This window comes from Eublepharis macularius, chromosome 6, assembly GCF_028583425.1.
Source record: "Eublepharis macularius isolate TG4126 chromosome 6, MPM_Emac_v1.0, whole genome shotgun sequence".
Classification (NCBI taxonomy): domain Eukaryota; kingdom Metazoa; phylum Chordata; class Lepidosauria; order Squamata; family Eublepharidae; genus Eublepharis; species Eublepharis macularius.
The window spans coordinates 6,657,161-6,677,086 of record NC_072795.1 but is presented as its reverse complement, the minus strand read 5'-3'; the positions used below and the strand labels follow the sequence as shown (position 1 = coordinate 6,677,086).

The 19,926-nt window shown below is 49.4% G+C and overlaps 1 protein-coding gene across 1 annotated transcript; it reads right to left on the bottom strand.

Annotated features, from left to right (window-relative positions):
• Positions 1-6,743: 6,743 nt before the first annotated feature.
• On the bottom strand, positions 6,744-19,926 carry COPS7B (COP9 signalosome subunit 7B). Its single transcript, XM_054983228.1, has 7 exons — positions 19,852-19,926; positions 17,904-18,080; positions 16,119-16,194; positions 13,136-13,224; positions 11,476-11,678; positions 11,258-11,363; positions 6,744-7,959 (listed from the first exon to the last, which is right to left on the bottom strand). Exons 2-7 carry the CDS (start codon positions 18,063-18,065, stop codon positions 7,801-7,803), a joined length of 795 nt encoding a protein of 264 aa, XP_054839203.1. The 5' UTR covers positions 18,066-18,080; positions 19,852-19,926; the 3' UTR covers positions 6,744-7,800.

Here is a 19,926-nt window from a genome sequence, read left to right as displayed (position 1 = left end):
TGCAAGCTGTCTTTCTTTTATTGTATCGACAGAAGATTGTTAGCTTAAAAAGTGCAAACTTGTTTTCAGATAGGTAGCTGTGTGGGTCTGCGGTAGAACAGCAGGATTTGAATCCAGTCAGGGCTCATTTCGAGGGAGAACGCACAGGAACGCAGTTCTGGCAGTTCCCCAAAGAGGTCACATGTCAGGTGGCCCCACCCACCTGACTCGCGGCCATTTTGGGCCTGGTTCGGCCTGGATTGGGGCCAAAATGGCCCAGATTGGGCCTCTGACGGGTGGTGGATCACTCTCCCACTCAGCAGTGGCCCGATCCTGACCATTTTGGGCCCCTTTTTGGCCATTTTCAGCCCCTTTTTGCCATGTTGGGTCCAATTTTGGCCCTGAATGTCCAGGATTGGGTCTCAAACCTCCAGAATAGATGATGTCAGGGGGTGTGGCATATGCAAATCAGTTAAACTAACGAAACACTTCCGGTGATGGCAAAAGGCGTGGCATATGCTAATGAGTCATGCTAATGAATTATGCTAATGAGTTCCTCAGGCTCTTTTTCTACAAAATGACCCCTGAGTCCAGTTGCACCTTAAGAGCTAAATTACAAGAGACGATTTACACAAGGACGCTCATGGGAAGGGAATTGCAATGTTAGCTGGGAAGCTGAGTTTTAAAAGAGAGATTGGAAGGCTTTGCCAATTCCCCTTCTCTACAGAGCCGGCACCCCTCCAAGGGCTTATTTCCTCTTCGCCTCCTAGAAGGGGAGGTGAAACTGACAGAGCCTTTGGAAGGCTAAGAGGAAATTAACAACCCCTCTGAGGAGCCATCTTTGCTGGCTTTGCAGAGAGGAGAAATTGACAAAGCCTTCCGATCTGTCTTTTAAAACTCAGCTTCCTGGCTAATGTTGTGACTTCCTTCACGTGTACCTTTGTGTAATTCATCTCTTGTAGTTTAGCTGTTAGACACGGACAAAATGTTCAGGGTAGAAGCTTCCTAGAGTCAAAGCATCTGGCCCACAGGACTTTTCTGTCTGGTGCTTGAGCTGCTTAAATAATTTGTCAGGAGCCTTGCCCTGCCGGACAACAGTGTGGCAAGTGGACTGCCGTTTCCAAAAAGTTGTTATACAGCTTGAGACGAGAGGGCTGTTAGGAGAGGCAGAGTGGAAGCCACATCTGGCTCTTGGCCTGCTTTGGAGACCTCCCAAGTTGGATGAAGGCACTTGAAAGAGGAACCGGAGCCCTCTAAATTGGGATGAGACTCAAATGGGAGCACCGGGCTGAAAAATCTACCCACGTCATGTTAGGGTAACTGCAGTGGTACCATTGATGGGCAGCTTGTCGAGGCCCTGGGACTTTACGACGGCCCACCACAATGCAGCAGCAGAAACTCAAGCCTGCACGGCTCCTTCCTTGGCATTGTTGCCCCCGGACCTCTGGGAAGGCTGTGCCTGCCCACCCCTCTTCGGCAGCATGCCACCACCATGAGCAATGCCAGAGGCTTCTCTGGTTCGCCTCTGCCAGGCACTCCAAGGACCGAGCGACCCCTGGGGGCCCACCCCCAAGAAGAGAGATTAGGGCATGGAATGTCAGCAGCACATTTGTCCAGGCACGGCGCACAAGTAGCAGTGGAGCCACAAAGCACCTGGCATGTCTGCTTGCAGTGCCATTGTTATCTAAGGGGGACTGCAGTTTGTCTCGCAGGTTTTCTTTAAACAGCTTCTGTATCTGTCCGCCTTTACATTTTCTTGCCTATTTTAAAATGTCCCTTCAGTCACACAAAATCACTCCCAAGTCCCCCTCCCTAGTCTCCCCCGCAGTCAACCACCGATTGGGTTCAGCCAGATGATGTAAGAAAGCTCAGAGAGATAATGTAACATTGACCACAGGAGACACAGAGCTAATGGGACAGTGCTCCTCCCCGTATCATTAAACAGTTTGAGGGGCACTGAGAACCGTCCAGACCAACAGCACAGAGAAATGGGGCAGTCAGATCTGGGCCTGAGCGCTCAGAACAGCTGAACCTACAGCCTAGTCCTCAAAACTGGACCGAGTGCCATGTTCTTGTGCCAACCCTAACCAAGTGGCAGCCTCCCTCCTGCTCAGTTTGTAAAGTTGCACCGATGCACAGCCAGCATGGTGGAAGGGTTGGACTGGAATCTCTTCAGCTCAAATTCAAATCCTAGTCTGCAACAGAGCTAGGTAGATGATTGTGGGCCACTTGCTCTTTTAGCCTAACCTACCTTGAAGTTGTTGCAAGAGGGGAGAACTGCCTGTACCACTCTGAACTCTTTGGTGGAAGGGCAGATTAAGCAGCATTAAATAAATAACCCTATGTGTACCCCTTGCTCCTCAATCCCCCACCCCACATGGGCTTGGGGTATTTAATGTTGAAATGCAGAGGCTACTGGCCTCTTGATGCGAATGCTCAAAAACACAGTATGTGAACGTGCCGAGTGTGAAAACAGGCATGTAGTACCCATAGATTTGTCAGAGGGCAGCTGTGGCTCCCTGATGCAGGCAGAGAACACACTTGGTCAGTCTTTGCAAAGACAGGAAGTTATCAGGAACTCAGCATTCTCTGCAAAATCTTGCCTGCGAGCATCTCGACAGAGGGCGTGGCCTGTTCCACTCATGTACCTCTGAACAGCAGTCAATAGCTGCGAGGCAGGCCTGCTGGGCTACAGCTCCGTCCTGCCATTTGCTGGATTGGTGTGGCTCCTCTCTTCTTTGATCCTCACACAAAGTCCTGTGAAGTAGGCCAGGAGCCACTAGGAGCCACTCATAGCTGAGTGGGGATTTGAACGCAGGTCTCCAAGGGCCAGTCTGACACTCTTATCTCCTATGACACACTAGTGGCTAACCAGGTGTTCGCCAGCATTTTTATGACACCGTAAAGGATTCTGGATGTCCTCGGAGCATGCCACGCCCTTGGGGAGAACGGGGTCCTATGCCCTGCAATTTGCTGTTGCTAAATTTCCCTTTTCCTTGTTGCTTATAGCCTCCCCCCCCTACACACAGTGTTCCTGGTGGCACCTCCCTCTGCATATATTCCCTCTTCCCGTGTTCTGCAGGAGCCAACTCCCCCAGCCACACACAGCCCACGTGGCCTACTCCTTGAAGTCAATGGCAGCCACCATGTGACGTCTTTATGGGGGGGGGGTTGCAAGGGGCTAGTTTCCACAGATTTACTTTACTTGTGTCCCATCATTCTCCCCAATGGGGGACCCAAAGCAGCTCACTTCGTTCTTCTTCTTTTCCTCCATTTTATCCTCACAACAATCCGGTAAGGTAGGTTAAGCGGAGAGGGTGTGACTGGCCCAAGGTCATCCAGCGAGCTACCATGGCATCGTAGGGATTTCAGCCCGGGCCTCCCAGATCCTTTAACCACTATGCCATGCTGCCCTCTCCCTTCTGCTAACGATGCTTTCCTCCCTTGCAAGGGGCCTCCTGCAACGCAACAGGCTTCCTGCACAGGCAGGATTCTTGCACAGGAGGGAAACGTCCTATTAATGGAGGGGGTTTGCAGCAATCCAACCGGAAGGGTTCCTTCCCTTCTGTCCCTGAAATCTGGCGCAGCAACGCGTTCTGCATCTCCCCCCGTTCCAGGACTTTGCCCCAGACTTTGAGAAAATGATCTCGAAGGAAAAATTCGGCCCCGACTGTCAAGCTTTTAAAAAAATAAAGCCATCACAGGTAATTTATTTCCTCCCGAGGGCAGGTCTGAGCTGGAAGACCTATCAGCAAAATGTCAAGCGGTCTGCTGAAACACTGAGGCTGCAAACAGTACGGCTAAAAACTCCCCCGAGAAGATCCTTCGCTGTCTGGCCTGCCAGAAGCCCAAAAAGCACATTTTGTGTAATGCAGCCCATCGACAAGTCCCGAGGAGGGTTTTGTGCGCACGTTCAAAGCAGCTATTTCTTGCTTTTCACCAAAATGCCCTCTACACTGCTTGTTAACACAGCTTCAGTGCAGCTTTCGACAATCCAGCCTCCGCAGAACTTTTCCCTCCATTGCCACGTCTGCCGCGGAAGCCCTGCAGGACGCAGGATTCAGCGCTACGTTCTAGGCACATACTGTGCATTCGCACAAGAAGCAACAGGCACTGTGGTGGGCTGGTTGTTACGGGAGAGAATGTGGGCCTACAGAAACCATGGCTGGATCCATCAAGGCCAGTTCGAATATTCTTTAGGCAGAGGGCAGACTCAGGATTTCTGAGGGCCAATCCAAAAGTCCAAACAAGACCTGGCCAATTGACTGGCCAAGCAAGCAGGGGGCATCCTTCTAAAACAGCATCAGAACAAAAAAGATTTACACCAACAGGTGAGATATCTACCCCGATAACCAAAGAAAAGTTAACTTTAAAAAAAATGACTGTGATATAGCGGTCAAAGTCCAGTTCCAGGCTCAAAGAGAAAGGAAATCATATTAATATTAATAATACTGTAGTTGAGAGTAAGAAGGTCAGATTGATTGATGTGGCAATCCTAGGCAACAGCTGAAGAAAAAGAGACAGAAACCAAATGTCAAGATCTACGATCTGAAGTTCACCATCTCTGGGAGAAACATACAACTGTTGTTCTGGTAGAAATAGGAGCGCTAGGTGAAATTCCAAAAGGACTAACTAAACCCCTAGGCGATATCGGCATAGACAGGATAACTGACTGGCCAGTAGAAATCAGCCGCACTGCTTGGAACATGCCACATACCGAGGCGATACCACAATGACTCCTAGATTCTTGGATAAAATCCCAATCGATGAGGGACCAAAAATTCCAGCCCAAACATCTGGTGTACTATGGCAAATAGAGATAATAAATTATTATTATAGAGGCACTGTGGTGCGGCGGTTAGTGTCAGACCAGGATCTGGGAGACCCAAGTTCCAATTCCCCACTCTATTCTGGAAGACGGCTGGGTGACTGTTGGCCAGTCTCTTTGACACACACATCAACCTACCTCACAGGACTGATGTGAAGATAAAATGAGAGGGGGTAAATGTTGTAAGCTGGTCTGGGTGCCCACTGGAGAGAAAAGCGGGGTATAAATGAAGCAAATAAAACGATTCACTCCAATTTGGGGGCTGGGGAGGGCTTTCATCCTAACTCCACTGGATAGCTCAGCCTTTTAAAAAAATGAAAACTGACAGAGCAGCTATTAGAGAGTCTCTCTACATGAGACATCTGACGCATGAAGAACACGTGTCGGGAGATGCAATGTTAGCTGGGAAGGGTAGTTTAAAAAGACAGAGCCGGTGGCAGGGCAAAGGCTTTGCTATACACTGGAGCTGTGTGAAGGGGATGTGAAATGCCAGAAGGGAAACTTCAGCCCATTGTAACCTTTCCAGGTCCAAGCCTGGCTCTGGAAGGCAGCCGCAGCCCATTTCCATTCCTTGCTGCCCTCTGGTTGTGATCCACACAGTTTTAAATCGGAGAGGTGAAATTAACAGAGCCTTTGGGGAGGCGAAGATGAAACTGACAAACCTCTGAGGAGCGATCTCTGCCATCTCTCTTTTTAAACTACGCTTCCTGGCTAACATTGCCTATCCCTACACTTGATGAACAAGCACCGAGGCGTCTCGCGTAGAGAGACTTGGAGTCTGTTTAAGAGGCTGCTTCTCTCAGTGTGCAGCAGGTGGCAGACTGGTCTCTAGAGATGCCTGAAGTTCTACCCGGTAACCACTGGGAGGAGACTTGTTCTGTGGCTAAGTTCGCCACTCCATTTCCCCCACCCCACCCTATCACTAGCTGCAGAGTTAAGTCAAGCAGCCTTCGCTGCTGTGCTTGCCTGTAAGGGACACCAAACCAGAGTTTAAAAGGAAAGCTGCCCCCTACACAATGAACGGCCCTCTTCACTTGGTGGAATATTTGACAATACATGACCAGTCAACTGTCTGCAGAAGCAAGTGAACGCGCTCTGCCGCAAGAGTAAAAAGAGCCCCAGGATATCCACGCTGCTTGTAAATTTCTTGCACATCAGTACACCACAAGGAGTCTTGTAAGAACAAAAGGATAGCCCATGCATGGCTGAGCGGCGCACAGCGGTTGCACATTTCCACACCCACTTAATGCAAGGATTTTGCCCTTGCGCATTCTGCTCATCAGACAGAGCTAAAGCCAGGTGTACGTATCAGCGATGACGTTTCCAGCCCACTTTAGGCATCTGAGGAAAGCAGCGGGCGCCTCGATGCGCAGGCCACGTTTGAACCACAGCGAAGCCCAAAACATAGGAACGAAATTTCCGTAGCGTCCACCTAGGAAGGGCCAGAGTACACCAGTTCATGTTGTAATTCTGTCAAGAGACGAAGCAGACTTCTAAATCTTAGAATCACTTCAGGGGTGGTGGAGAAAAATCAAGTGTGTGTGTGTTTTGCCTGCAGAAGGGCTCCGTTCAATTTCCAGTTTAAAAGGTCAGGTATACCCTGGGGAGTGGGTGCCAGTAAGAGCAGAGGGCACTCTGAAGAGTATGGCAGTCCTTTCAGGCCATCACGAAGCACTCACTGTGGAAAGGATTAGTAGCGTGGACTACCAGAAAGCACTGAAGGCTAGCACTGTCTGTAGGCTAGGATTCCAGGAAGCGAAGGGGGCTTCTGAGTTCCCAGGCTGTCAGGCAGAGACATTCCAGGCAGCCTGTCCCAAACTCAAGCTCACGATTGTACACCCAAGGGTTACGCTTGAGCCCCGTCTTACAAAATGGTGAAGTTCAATGATAAAAACCTTTTTTCCCTCCTTTTTTTTAATAGAAAAAACCCCCACAATCCTTCTGACCTAGGTGCAAGCCACCTTCAATGAGTCTGTAACAAATATCAAAAGACACAAAGGTTGAAATGCTGAAATCTCCCAACAAAGGTACAAAATAATTTTTTTTTTTTTAAAAAAAAAGGTCAAACACAACCAGAAAGGAGTTCGAGTTCTGAAATCATGGCAGAGGCTTTTGCTGGAACAAGGGGTGGGGGTGGGGGGTGCCTCTACTAGCCGTGCCAGAGGTTCTGGACTGTCGTGCCAGGGGGAGGAATCCCTTTCAAACTGCTCGCTTCTGTCCAGGAAGGATCTAACATATTACATTTCTAAGGTTTTAGGAGCGAGGTGGGTGGGGAGGAGACACAAGTTACCACGGAACACATTGAGAACACACAACCTCTGCCAGCGCGCCCCTTGTAATAATGGCAGGGCAGGAGGGGGCTGAAATAGCAGCTGGGCCTCTGGCTTCCCCCACCCCCTCCGCTTCAGAGCTGCAGGACACGGCCTTGGAAGGCAGCGGGCGGCTTCTGGGCTTAGGAGGGCAGCAAGCAGGTCGTCTAGTAAACACAGCCCAGGCCGAGCTCTGGCCTTCCTTGCGTGAGGTAGAGAGTTGCACCCTAAGATAAAACTGGGACGGAACAGGGGGACACAAGACAAGGCAGTTCCTAGGCCAGAAGCGGCGCATGTTCCCTTTGGTATGCGGAAGAGTCGGGGGGAAACTTCAGGCGCTCCCTCCCTCCGCTGAGCCCTGGTGCCTCTGAGTGTGGGCAGAGACAGGCGTGGCAGAGGACCAGGGAGAAGGCCCAGGCCGCAAGCTGGGCCTTATTCCCACCCCCTGCCCCCATCCTGGGACTCATCTGTGCCCTCGAATTCCTCCCGGGGCACATGAGACGCCTCAGGGGGGAAGGAAGCCAGCAGTGCCCTGTGCTGGTTAAAGTCTGAACCGGGTCTGCATTCTCCAGCCCACAGAACCGTGATGGAGCCAGAACCTGCTGGAAGGAGACGCGAGGGGCCACAGCAGCTCCTTCCAGAGCTGCCCGGGGCCGGACAGGTGCCCCCCTCCTGGTGCGGGCGCTAGTGGCGACTGGAAACCAGCCCCTTGACCTTGGAGAGCTTCTTAGTGGGCTGCCTCTGCTCTGTATGCGGGGGGCACTCCCGTTCAGCCAGCTGCTGCTCCATCTCCTGGGCCGAGGAGGCGGCCGTGGCTTTCAGCGTCTTCTTGATGTTCGTGACCTGCAAGGAAGGCGGGGAAGAGGAAGGAGAAAGCTTCTTGGATTAGAACACAGCAGCGAGAGTTGGAATACAGGGGGCCACGGGAGGGGGTCCCCAGCTGACTTCTGGCTCGCTTCCTACCTTGCTGGTGGTGGACACGAGAAACTACCTTGCACCGAGTACCCCCCCCCTTGGACCATCTAGCAGAGTATGGGTCACTCCAACTGGCAGGGGATCCCCATGCTTTGGTGGAAGGGGCTTCCCTGGCTCTCGGAGGCGCTTTTAAGACAGCTGTCGGATAGAGCGCCTCCTGCTGGGAGGAGGGCTAAACTTCAGCCCTTTGCTTTCCAACCATGTAATTTAATTTAATTTGTTGGATTTATACTCCGCCCTCCCCACATCAGCGGGCTCAGGGCGGATAGCAACACAATTTAAAACATATTTAAAAACATATGTAGGAGGAACAGACCAGCGATATCCCCGAGTGGCCAGAACCTTCTTGCCCAGACCAACCCTTGGCGGAAATGGGGGCCTGGAGGACAGGAAGGTGGATTGCCCCTCCATCTGCTTTGCATAAAAGGCTTTCATACTGCAGGATACAGAGATATAGATTCCCCTATGTACAGGGTAGGGGTTCTTAGGGATAGCCAAACCTCTTCCCCCCCTCCCCGCCCAACCTGGGATGCAGTTAATTGAGCACTAGATTAGCACACTTCGGGATTTGGGAGAGAAAACAAAGCTCTGGGCAGCCAGCCATTTCGGAATGCCCAGGGAAATTCAAATAAAGGCTCATTCCGCACACGTTGGATAATGCACTTTCAATGCACTTTAGCTATCGTTTGGAAGTGGATTTTTTGTTTCACACTCGAAAAATTCAGTTCCAAATGATCTCTAAAGAGGACTGGAAGTGCATTATCCAACGTGTGCGGAATCTGCCAAACTGTGCAAAGGTATTTTTTTCAGAATGGAAGTATTTGCTCCACAGAGGACTGGGCCAGCAGTCCCCTTTGCCAGCCTCATGTCAAATACAAGCCACGACTGAAGATTTGGAGGGGGGGGGATATCAGAACAGTTATTGGGTTGATCTGAAAAATACAGCGTACAAAGACACTAACGATAATATCCTGAATGGCCGGTTTGCCAGCAGGGAGGAAGCAGAGTCTCAGTGCTGATGTTATAAAATAGCTCAAACATTTTGCACAGATGGGAGAGGAAATAAAACCAGAGCCTGGAGCCCCATGGCCATCTCTCAGGATACGACCATCTTTGGGCACTATCAGGAAGAGAGACGAGCAGGCAGGCTTCTTGCCCCCTGCATCTCACACTTCTGTGAAGATTCTCCCCTCTGCACCATCCGGCAAGAAGCTTCAAGCCACCGAGGAGAGATATCAAAGACAAGTTTTGCGTAAACGCATGGACCTCTCTCTAATAGGTTCCTCCCTGCACCTGAGAAAAGCTGCTTTGTGAGAGAGAAAATTGGGGAGGGGGCATTTACCCTTTTCCCAACCCATAACCTTCCATTCCAAATTGCCCTTCTGAAAAAAGTGGTCTCCCCAGCAGCGTTCCCGCTAATGTGAGCACGTGAGCAATCACTCACAGATTCTGACTCCTCCGCTCACAGCTTCTCAGATGTAGCTCACAGATACTAACCGTCAGGCGACCCCGCCCTCCCACTCAGCCAGCATCTGCAGGTGGGCCCTATAGGGATGGAGCAGGGATGGAGCCTCATCCCACTTCTCTCCTCCCTTCCTGGCTGTGGCTGGTTTGGCCCCCAGGGTGGTGCCAGAGAGCGCCTCCAGCCACTGCAGGCTCTCTAGCTGGGGAACAAAGCAGAGCTGAGTGATCGGGTCTGGCCTGACCCATGCAGCCTGAAATCGCTAGGATCCCCTCAGCCCCAGAGAGCGGAGGAGAGGAGGTAGCGTCTCAGCCGCCACCATGGTGAAGGCATCATTTAACTTGGCCTTGGTGCAGAAGGAGGCTGAATAAGTAAGCATTGACTCACAAAAGCTCATCTTGAAATAAACGTGCTAGTCTTTAAGGTGCCTTTGCGTGTCTGCTTTATTTTGTAGCAATAGACTAATACAACTACCCCTTTGTAACCAGCATGGACATATCCATTTTTATACATAAGTATACTCTGATTTTTGTGGCCCTTTCACCTAATGGCTTTTATTGTTAAATTGTTTTGGTTGTAATCAAAACAATTTGATTGTAATTTTTTTTTTAAGGAGGTGCACTCAAAACTTTAATAAAAGTTGTTGTTTCAGCTCACAAAGTAGATGTTTAGCTCACAACACGGCAAAGCTTAGAGGGAACATTGCTCCCCAGAAATAGAAAAGAGGGAAAGGGTAGAGGTGGTTTGGCAATATGAATTTGAATGCCAACACGCCGCCAGGCCCAAACTGTCAGGGCAAGGGACACACATTAAGCCCCTCTCCAAGTGGGAAAAAAACGCATTCCAGAAGAGCCACCAGAGGCACAGACAAGATATAAGTCAAAATAAATAAATAAATAAATAAATAAATAAATAAATAAGATGGCTTGCAGAGGATTTCTCAAAAAGAGTTCCCTTCTTGCAGCCCTTTCAGCTGAGAAGCTCATGCCTCTGCTGCCATCTGGCGGCCATTTGGTGAAAAGCACACAGAGAGGAGCTCTCCAATTCTGCGTCAGCCTCCGTTCTCCTCCTTTGTTTCTTACAGAATCAGGATTTGATTTTACTTATTATTTTATTTTATTATATTTATATTCCACTCTCCCGGCAGTGGAGGCTCAGAGTACATCACATCAAGGTATAAAAACAAGGTAGTATAATAAAAATTCCAGTTAATAAAACCCAGTGGCATTCACATTGCGCCATCCCTCAACAACCAAAGCCCGTGGGGCGGGTGGCGAACTAGTAGATGTTATGCAGACTGGGGAGACTGTGTCCCCTTCCTGGTAGGAGGCCAGTTGAAGTGGAGGGTCCACCCACCTCAACCACCATATGCCTGGCAGAACATCTCTGTCTTACAGGCCCGGCGAAAAGATAGTCAATCTTGCTGAGCCAGTGTTTCCACAGACAGAGAGTTCCACCAGGTGGCTGCCTGGCCCTGATCAAGGTGAGACGGACCTCCCTGGGGCCAGGAACAACCAGCAGATGTTGGTCTGCCGAACAGAGAGCCCTCTGGGCGTTTTAATTTTAAACACCACTCGCGAGTCAGAGGCACTTTGCCAGCTCGGGAAAAGATTGAGGACGACTGGCTAAAGTGGTTCAAGCGTGCTCCTTTGGCCTGCTTCTTGCTTGACCAAGAACAGTGACTCACCAGGCCAAGATACCCACCTCTGTCTCTACCTGCTGCTGAGTTCGGTTATGGTTTTCTTTGTATTGGTTGGCTCTAAGCACTTGTTGCTCAATTCCCAACAGAACTGCTTCGCACCCGTCACACCTGCAAACGAAACACCGGCACGTTCAACGCCAGAGTTTTGGGCTGTGAACTGGGAAAAGTGGGCCGGGGAGGGGATGCCTCGTGATCCGGGGCCAGCCAGGTGTCAACTTACCACTCCTGAAGCGTTTTAATGATATTGCTGATGTCCTTCCTCTGAATATCCCTGCCGATGCAGAAATCCACTTCTAGCACCTGGTTACGCTGATCGAGCTTCCCCTGGATGATGTCCGTGTAAACGGCTTCGATTATCAGGTCTTCCAGCTCCCGCAGGTTCCGCATGTCCAGGTCTTTCAGTAACACGGAATAAGGAATGCACTGGGGAAGGGGAAGAATGCCCAGAGGGCAAGCCGTCATTTGTGGATATAGCAGATTTATCCTAGACTGAGAGACATCTTCAGTTTTTTTTTAAAAGGTGCCTGGAAGTCTAAGCTACGTGCCAGCTTGCCTCAAGAGGGACGAGTCACTCAGCCTCTCAAAGTGGTGATGACGTCTGTGGGGACGGGGTGCCTTCTCCAAGATCTTGAGTGCAAACTCTACCAGCAGCAGCATAGACAGCTTTAAAGGGGGATTAGACAGGATCATGGAGTATTAGGTCTATCACTGGCTACTAGCCCTGGGGACTAAAGGGAACCTCCACATTTAGAGGAACTGAACCTTTGAATGCCAGTGCCAGGAGGCAGCATCGGGCCTCTTCTGCCCGGTTGGTGGCTCTCCATAGCAACTGGTTGTCCACTCGGTGAGACAGGATGCAGGAATAGATGGACCACTGGTCTGACCCACTGCTTTCCTTCCAATATCTACTGCAGCCAGTGTGGCTCCACTGCCAGGTTTGAGGCAACTGGAGGAAGGCAATGCCACTCATTCTATGACAATATTCTCTACCTATTTGTACAAACCCCAGGGGCAGCAAGATATGTGTCACTGTATGTGAAGACACCTACTCGTTCACAAGATAAACGGCTAGCAGGGAACAGGGGAGGGGGGGAGTTTATTTAGAAGTACCCAAAGCTTATGAAAGAGAAGTTAATTGAACTTCAAAGTGGGATAGCCATAAGGTACACTGGGAGCAAGGCAATAAACAGTGCAATGGTATATTGGCCGTGGCTGTGGGGGAGGAATAGTGTGGAGGGGGACCCTTAATTACAACCCACACTGCTGCCTATAAGCCCCTACTACGCCCATGGAAAAGCTGAAAAGCTGTGCCGCAGTGGCAGCGCTTGTGGTATGTCACCCAAGGACAGGGCTTTTTTTCTGGGGAAAGAGGTGGTGGAACTCAGTGGGTTGCCCTCGGAGAAAATGGTCACATGGCTGGTGGCCCCGCCCCCTGATCTCCAGACGGAGGGGAGCTGAGATTGCCCTCCGCCACGCTCTGTCTGGAGATCAGGGGGCGGGGCCACCAGCCATGTGACCATTTTCAAGAGGTTCCGGAACTCCGTTCCACCGCGTTCCTGCTGAAAAAAAGCCCTGCCCAAGGAGCTCCTTGCTGCAGTCTACTGCTGTTTGATAGGTCTTGCTTTATTCAGAACAGTCCGACAGAAACAGGGCTGCAGTTCCCATTTTACAGACAAAAGCGGAAGTCGAAATAAGGGAGCTTGACCGAGGCTACCAAGAGAGCCTGCAGCCGAGCTGGAATTCAAGTTACAATTTGGGAGGGGTGGCAGGGAACAGCTAGCCAAGACATCAGCGCAGCACCCCAAATCCTAACTCCCGACAAGAGGCCCTGGATCCACCAGACCTCGCATTCACCCCACGGCTGGTCTTTAACAGGTTACCTTCATTCTGGAAGCTAAGCTGACAATAGTTAAATGCTTCAACTTGTTCTTCTGGGGCCCCGTTAGCTCTGGCAGGTTATTCTTGTTTGCTGTGCAAAAGATTGAATTTTTAAAGAATCTTCAGATGACGGTCAAACCAAGTCACCCCAACATTATTCTTACGCATTTCAGGTTTTAATAAGCTGCACTCTTTGGGGAAAAAAGAAGTGCCTGCATCTCCCTGCAGGAACTAGCAAGCGGAAGAGAGTGAATGAAGTATTAAAAGAATCACCTCCTCTGGAGAAAAGGGTCCAATCCACAAGTTATCTGTGCACTTGTATTTATCATGAGAAATAAGATGGGTGGGTGGAGCTGCAGCTCGGATTTACCATAAACTACCCAGAGATGAAAACCCAACAGTGTGGTGTAGTGGTTAGGAGCAGCAGGACTCTAATCTGGAGAGCCAGGTTGGATTCCCTGCTGCTCCACTTGAAGCCAGCTGGGTGACCTTCAGTCAGTCACAGCTCTCTCAGAGCTCTCTCAGCCCCACCCACCTCACAGGGTGATTGTCATGAGGATAATAACAACACACTTTGTAAACTGCTTTGAGTGGGTGTTAAGTTGTCCTGAAGGGCGGTATATAAATCGAATGTTATTATTATAATATTATTATTAACATGTTTGTGCTTTGTTTCAAGCATCCACTCATGTCACCTCAAATTTCTGAACAGGATGTGGAGGAGGAATGGCACTGGATAGACAACCCCTGAAAGGACACCCTGAAAGAACAGACCACCACGTTTTCATAAAAGTCACCCCAGTGTTCTAGTATCTGATGAAGGGAGCTTTAATTCTCAAAAGTCAATATAGATGGTCCTTAAGGTGCTGCTGGATCTCAAGCAATTCATCAGGGGAGACTTGTCTTGGTATGTGCAAAAAGGACCTAGGGGTCTTAGTAGACCATACACTGAACATGAGCCAGCTAGTAGTAGCTAAGAAGGCAAACGCGGTTTGGGGCTGTATAAACAGAAACATAGTGCCTAGATCACGAGAAGTGATGGTATCGCTCTACTCTGCTCTGGTTAGACCTCACCTAGAGTATGGTTTAGTTTTGGGCACCACAATTTAAGAAGGATATAGACAAGCTGGAACGTGTCCAGAGGAGGGCAACGAAGATGGTGAGGGGTCTGGAGACCGAGTCCTATGAGGAAAGGTTGAAGGAGCTCGGTATGTTTAGCCTGGAGAGAAGACGACTGAGAGGTGGTATGATAACCATCTTCAAGTATGTGAAAGGCTGTCATATAGAGGATGGAGCAGAGTTCTTTTCAGCTGCCCCAGAAGGACGGACCAGAACCAACGGGTTGAAATAGATTCAAAAGAGTTTTCAGCTAAACATTAGGAATAACTTCCTGACAGAACGGTCCCTCAGTGGAACAGGCTTTCCTTCTTTGGACGTTTTAAAGCAGAGGCTAGATAGCTATCTGACAGCAATGCTGATTCTGAGAACCTGGGCAGATCATGAGAGGGAGGGCAAGAAAGGTTACATCAGTGCTTAGTTCTTGTGGCCTCTTCTTACATGCCCAGGGTAAGGTCAATTGCCGCTTTGGGGTCAGGTAGCAATTTTCCATAGGCCAGTTTAGCTGGGGATCCTGGAGGTGTTTTCAAAAAGAGTCCAGTAGCACTTTTAAGACTAATCAACTTTACTGTAGCATAAGCTTTCGAGAATCAGTTCTCTTCGTCAGATGCATCTCACAAAGAGAACTGTGATTCTCGAAAGCTTATGCTACAGTAAAGTTGGTTAGTCTTAAAGGTGCTACTGGACTCTTTTTGATTTTGCTACTAAAGACTAACACGGCTAATTCCTCTGGATCTATGGAGGTGCTTTGCCATCTTCTGGGCATGGAGCAGGGGTCACTGGGGCAGTCGTGCGGGGGTAGTTGTGAATTTCCCATATTGCGCAGGGGGTTGGACTAGATGACCCTAGAGATCCCTTCCAACCCTATGATTCTATGACAACCATCCCCACAATATGTATGCAACTGTTTTCATTACAAAACAGCATGTGTGTGCTATCTCAGTTGGGCAGATAGCGAGAAAGAGCCACGTCACTCCAAAACACTAAAGCCATACACGTGGAATGGATTGTTAGAAGTTACTTGTGTGTAGTTTTTACACATGTAAACTGTTATCCCCTTAAAAATAACCCATTTGGATCAGCATCAAGTCTAGACATCAGTAGCTGCTTCAGTTCCCCACATTTCAAAAGAGCTGGGGAGTTTAAAGTCCCCTGAGCAGAAACAAAAGCAGGCACTAGATGCCAGTTTATGTCACAGTGAATTGGCTCTAGTAGATTAGAGGAGCCAGAGTTTGGAGGAAGAGCACCCGCTCAGCACTCATGAGGTCCCAGGTTCAATCCCCACTATCTCCAGTTAAAGGATAGTAGAAAAGAGCAAGAGTCCAGTAGCACCTATAAGATTGACAAAATATGTGGTAGGGGGTGAGCTTTCGTGAGTCACAGCTCGCTTCTTCAGATACAGTGAGCTGTGACTCACGAAAGCTCATTCTACCACATGTTTTGTTAGTCTTATAGGTGTTATTGGACTCTTGCACTTTTCTACTGCTACAGACAGACTAACACGGCTACCCGTCTTGATCTATCTCTAGTTAAAGGATAGTAAGGCTCTCATTGTTGCACTGGAAACCCGCAACACTCCTTGTCACAGCCGACCGCGCTACGCCAGACAGGCCAATATAAAGCCATATATTCACTTTTTCAGTGTTCTGTGCTAGGCCAGAGCTAAAAGAAATAACAGTTTTTATAGTGCCTCAAAACCCAGAAGCTGCATATGAAAATCCTTCCAAGCCACAAGTGGCTGCTTGCCAGGTTACAGATATTCTTAGCTCCCACTGAGCTGGATGGTGCATCCTTTTATTCTGCCCCACCACTGCAAGAACAAGATAGGGGGAGAGGGGGCGGGGTCCTTACAATTCCAGCATCACCTACCTACATAATCTGGGTACGTTCCATAGGCAAAGAGATTCAGCAATTGAAAATAAGCAGCATTCGCCCCTTCGGCAAGCTGAGGAATGAAAGAAAGAAAAAATCAGACCCACGAGATGCCTGTTGAGCCACAGCTAAATCTAGTTACCCAGTTATCACATTCTCGCAAGCTTGCTTAAAGGAAACAGCATTGGTCTTTGCTCAAGGCCAGCTGATTCCGCTTCCCTGCAAAGCCCTGGGTACAGACAGTGGGATCCAAGAAAAGATGCGTCATGCTGCGTTGCATGTCATACATGCTTCCGCAAACAGACTGTGCCGGCTGGGCAGACTGGTGTGGGGTCAGCTTGGAGCACCTGTTTGGAAATAGAAGTTATAACTGATGTGGCAAAATTGAGGCCTGTCCCCTTCCTCTGTTACCATATCCTCACTCTGAATGCTGCTGCTCCAGGCAGTCTCGATCCTCTGCCGTGAGGCCAAAGGAAGTGCCAGGGCCCATCGTGAGAGCACAGTGAGGTCACCAGGTTTTCACTGCCCTCTCAATGGCTTTTTCTTTGGTTGTTTAAATAAAGGGCAATGGTACCCCAGATCTCCAGTATTCCAAATGGACACAATGTCTCACATCTTATACTTCCTAGAAAGTGACAGCTCAGCTCTTTACCTTGTGGCCCAAGCGATATGGACCGTGGAAGTAGACACAGACAACTTGTGCCTTTTCCAATAAATTTTTCAGTGCATTAGAGGGGCTCATTCAAAACACACACTAAGAATCCCTGGTGTCTCCATACTCCATTATGTTATCAAGGTAACATCCAGAAGGCACAAGGGGGCGGCTGATTTCAGGATGGGTCTCCTCTAGCAGCCTCTGAACAGGACAGAGCTTATGTTTTCTCTGATGGAAATCTAGCTTCATTTTAAAGAGTTACCATCCTTTGCGCAGCATGTCCAGACTTCAAACAAGCCGAGGGTCCCCTTGGAACCTAGCTGTAACCCTATGGGCAAATCTGTCCTTGTGAGATGGGGAGAGATCAGATTACAGCATTGGTTGATGAGGACAGACAAATAAAGTGGGATTTATTTGGTGTATATACTATCAGTTGTGGAGCCAGTTTGGTGCAGGCAGGACTCTAATCTGGAGAGCCAGGTTTGATTCTCCACTCCTCCGCCTGAAGCCAGTTGGGTGACCTTGGGTCAGTCACAGCTCTTCCAGAGCTCTCTCAACTCCAGCCACCTCACAGGGTGATTGTTGTGGGCATAATAATAACATACTTTGTAAACCACTCTGAGTGAGTGTTAAGTTGTCCCAAAGGGCAGTATATAAATTGAATGTTATTGTTGTTATTAGTATTTTTATGTATTAACATGTTCTCACTGCCCTGTTTTCTACTTATGTAATACCACTTTCTGCGTAACAGCAAGATTCAAGTCCAGTAGTACCTTAAAGACTAACAAGAATTTCTGCATATTTTAACATTGCCATTTAATATGGTATTAAATTTAGCGCCACCGCTGCACTAAGCCCTTACAACAGGGCACCCAGGGAGGGAGATACATTTTTAATTCAGAGGGTCCAGCCTAAACTCTTGAGGCACCAGCTCTTCAGAGATGGAAGCAAAGCTGCAGTTCCTGATTTGGTCTGGCAGGCCGTGCTGTACTAAGAAGAGCAAGACAGCAATAGTGAACTCTTCCGTTTGGCCTTGCAGTAGATATTCCATGTTGTTTACTATCCACCAATGGGAGACACTGTTGAAAGGGCAAGAAGGGGAAATTGACACATTTCACTGTGCTCACCTCTTGCACATTTGTTAACTCCAGCAGCTCTCCAAAGACGTAAACCCCGGGAGCCTCCAGCACTTGGTTGATCAGGGCAGTCAAAGCTGATCCGCTAGTGCCTTTGGCTAATAAAATAAACTGCTCAAGGAGATTACAGGATGGCTTCTGTTCCCCTGCCATTCTAGACTCTTCAGCCTATCAAAAAGAAAAAGCGGGTGATGAAATTTTTCCACACTGCTTAAAAGTAACACAGGAGTATGGCCAAGATGGCAGATGCAAGTCTCCCTGCCTTGTCCACTGTTTGGAAAAACGGAATCCACAAGAGACGAAATGCCTTGCTGATGAGCTAAGAAGCACAGTCTTGCGATTCAGCAGCCGTACACACACATGTGGAAGACTAGAAAAAGGGGTCACACACATGAAGTTGCCAAGTACTGAAACAGACCAGTGGTCCATCAAGATCAGTACTGTCTACTCAAACTGGCAGCAGCTCTCCAATGTCTCAGGCAGAGGTCTTTCACATCGTTTGCTTCCTGGTCCTTGAAAATGGAGACACCATGGATTGAACATGGGACCTTCTGCGTGCCAAGCTAATGCTCTGCCAATGAGCCACAACCCCTCTCAGAAACCCAGATGTGCTCCACAGAAACACATGAGCTGTCTTATACTGAGTTAGACCATTAGTCTGTCAGGGCCAGAGTATGTTTACTTTGACAAGCAGTCACTCTCCATGGTTTTTGGGTGAAGGAACATGGTTCTTCAGGGCTGCTCCTTTCATTGCCATGGAGCCATTCTTGGGGGAGGGGGCACAGCTCAAGTTCTGGACAGCCACAATGATAAAATCTGAATTCAATTACATGCAAATATATTACAGAAGGTACACAAAATCCAGAATTGTTTTCCCTCCCCCACACATCTCTGGAAAACCCAACATTACATTTTAATGCATTTTCACCGCTTTTCTTCAATCACATGAGAAAAGACTTTCAGGCACTGTGACTACTAGCAAGGTCTTCATTGCCAGCTAGGGACTAGTGCCGTCCTAAGCAGAATGACACCTTTCTAAGGCCATTGACTTCAGATAGGCTTAGCACGCTGTTATTTTGGTTAGGATGGCACTGTAAGTGACACATTAAAGCATATCGTGCCATTATTGCTTCACAAAGTCTAAGCATGTTGCCTGGGGCAAAAATGCCCAGGAAGGAAAAATGCCCAGGAAAAAATCCAGGTAGGAACACCCCCACACACATTGGTTGTACAAAAGTTACAGAAACCCAACAGAACACGGGAAAGATTCGAGAATTCTTAAAGGCTTTCAAAAACAGCAACTTGGATTTCCAAATTTCCATAGACAGGCCAACTGTAGCTTAAAGCTCCACTCCACAAAAAAGGGCAGGAGGGGCAGGAGCACCTAATGAGTGGGGGCTGAGCATCCTTCATCCCCCCCCCCCCGCCTTCCCAGGTTTCACTCCCAAATCCAGGACACATCCAGCCACTACCTGGAGGTTGGCAATCAAAGAACAAATCAGAAGCAAGGGGCAGTAGGAAAGGGGGTACCTAATGAGTGGAGGCTGCGCATCCTTCATCCCCCCCCCCCGCCTTCCCAGGTTTCACTCCCAAATCCAGGATACATCCAGCCACTACCTGGAGGTTGGCAACCGAAGAACAAATCAGAAGCAAGGGGCAGTAGGAAAGGGGGTACCTAATGAGTGGGGGCTGCGCATCCTTCCTCCCCCTCCCTCTCCCGTTCTCTCAAGCTTCACTCCCAAACCCAGGGCATCTCCAGTCACTGCCTGGAGATTGGCAACTCTAGAACACAGACCAGAGGGAAGGGGGAGGACGGAAGGGCACCTGCTTGCGCTTCCTTCCTTCCCGCCTCCGAGCTAACGAAGAGGCCTGACCGAGCCAGGCGGCTCCCCAGCGAGCCTTCCCGTCGCGGCGCCCCCGCTCCAGCCTCCGCCCTCACCTGGCCGTTGGCGGCCCAACCCGGCTCCTTCAGTCCCCGTCGGCGCCGCTCCTCAGGCCGCCATGACAGCAGCCG

Excerpts from the sequence above, each read along its gene's own strand:
- COPS7B (XM_054983228.1), bottom strand. The coding sequence starts at position 18,065 with ATGGCAGGGGAACAGAAGCCATCCTGTAATCTCCTTGAGCAGTTTATT. Across the intron at positions 11,679-13,135 it reads GCTTAGCTTCCAGAATGAAG|TGCATTCCTTATTCCGTGTT; the intron begins GTAACCTGTTAA and ends CCCCTTCCCCAG. Across the intron at positions 11,364-11,475 it reads ATTAAAACGCTTCAGGAGTG|GTGTGACGGGTGCGAAGCAG; the intron begins GTAAGTTGACAC and ends TTTCGTTTGCAG.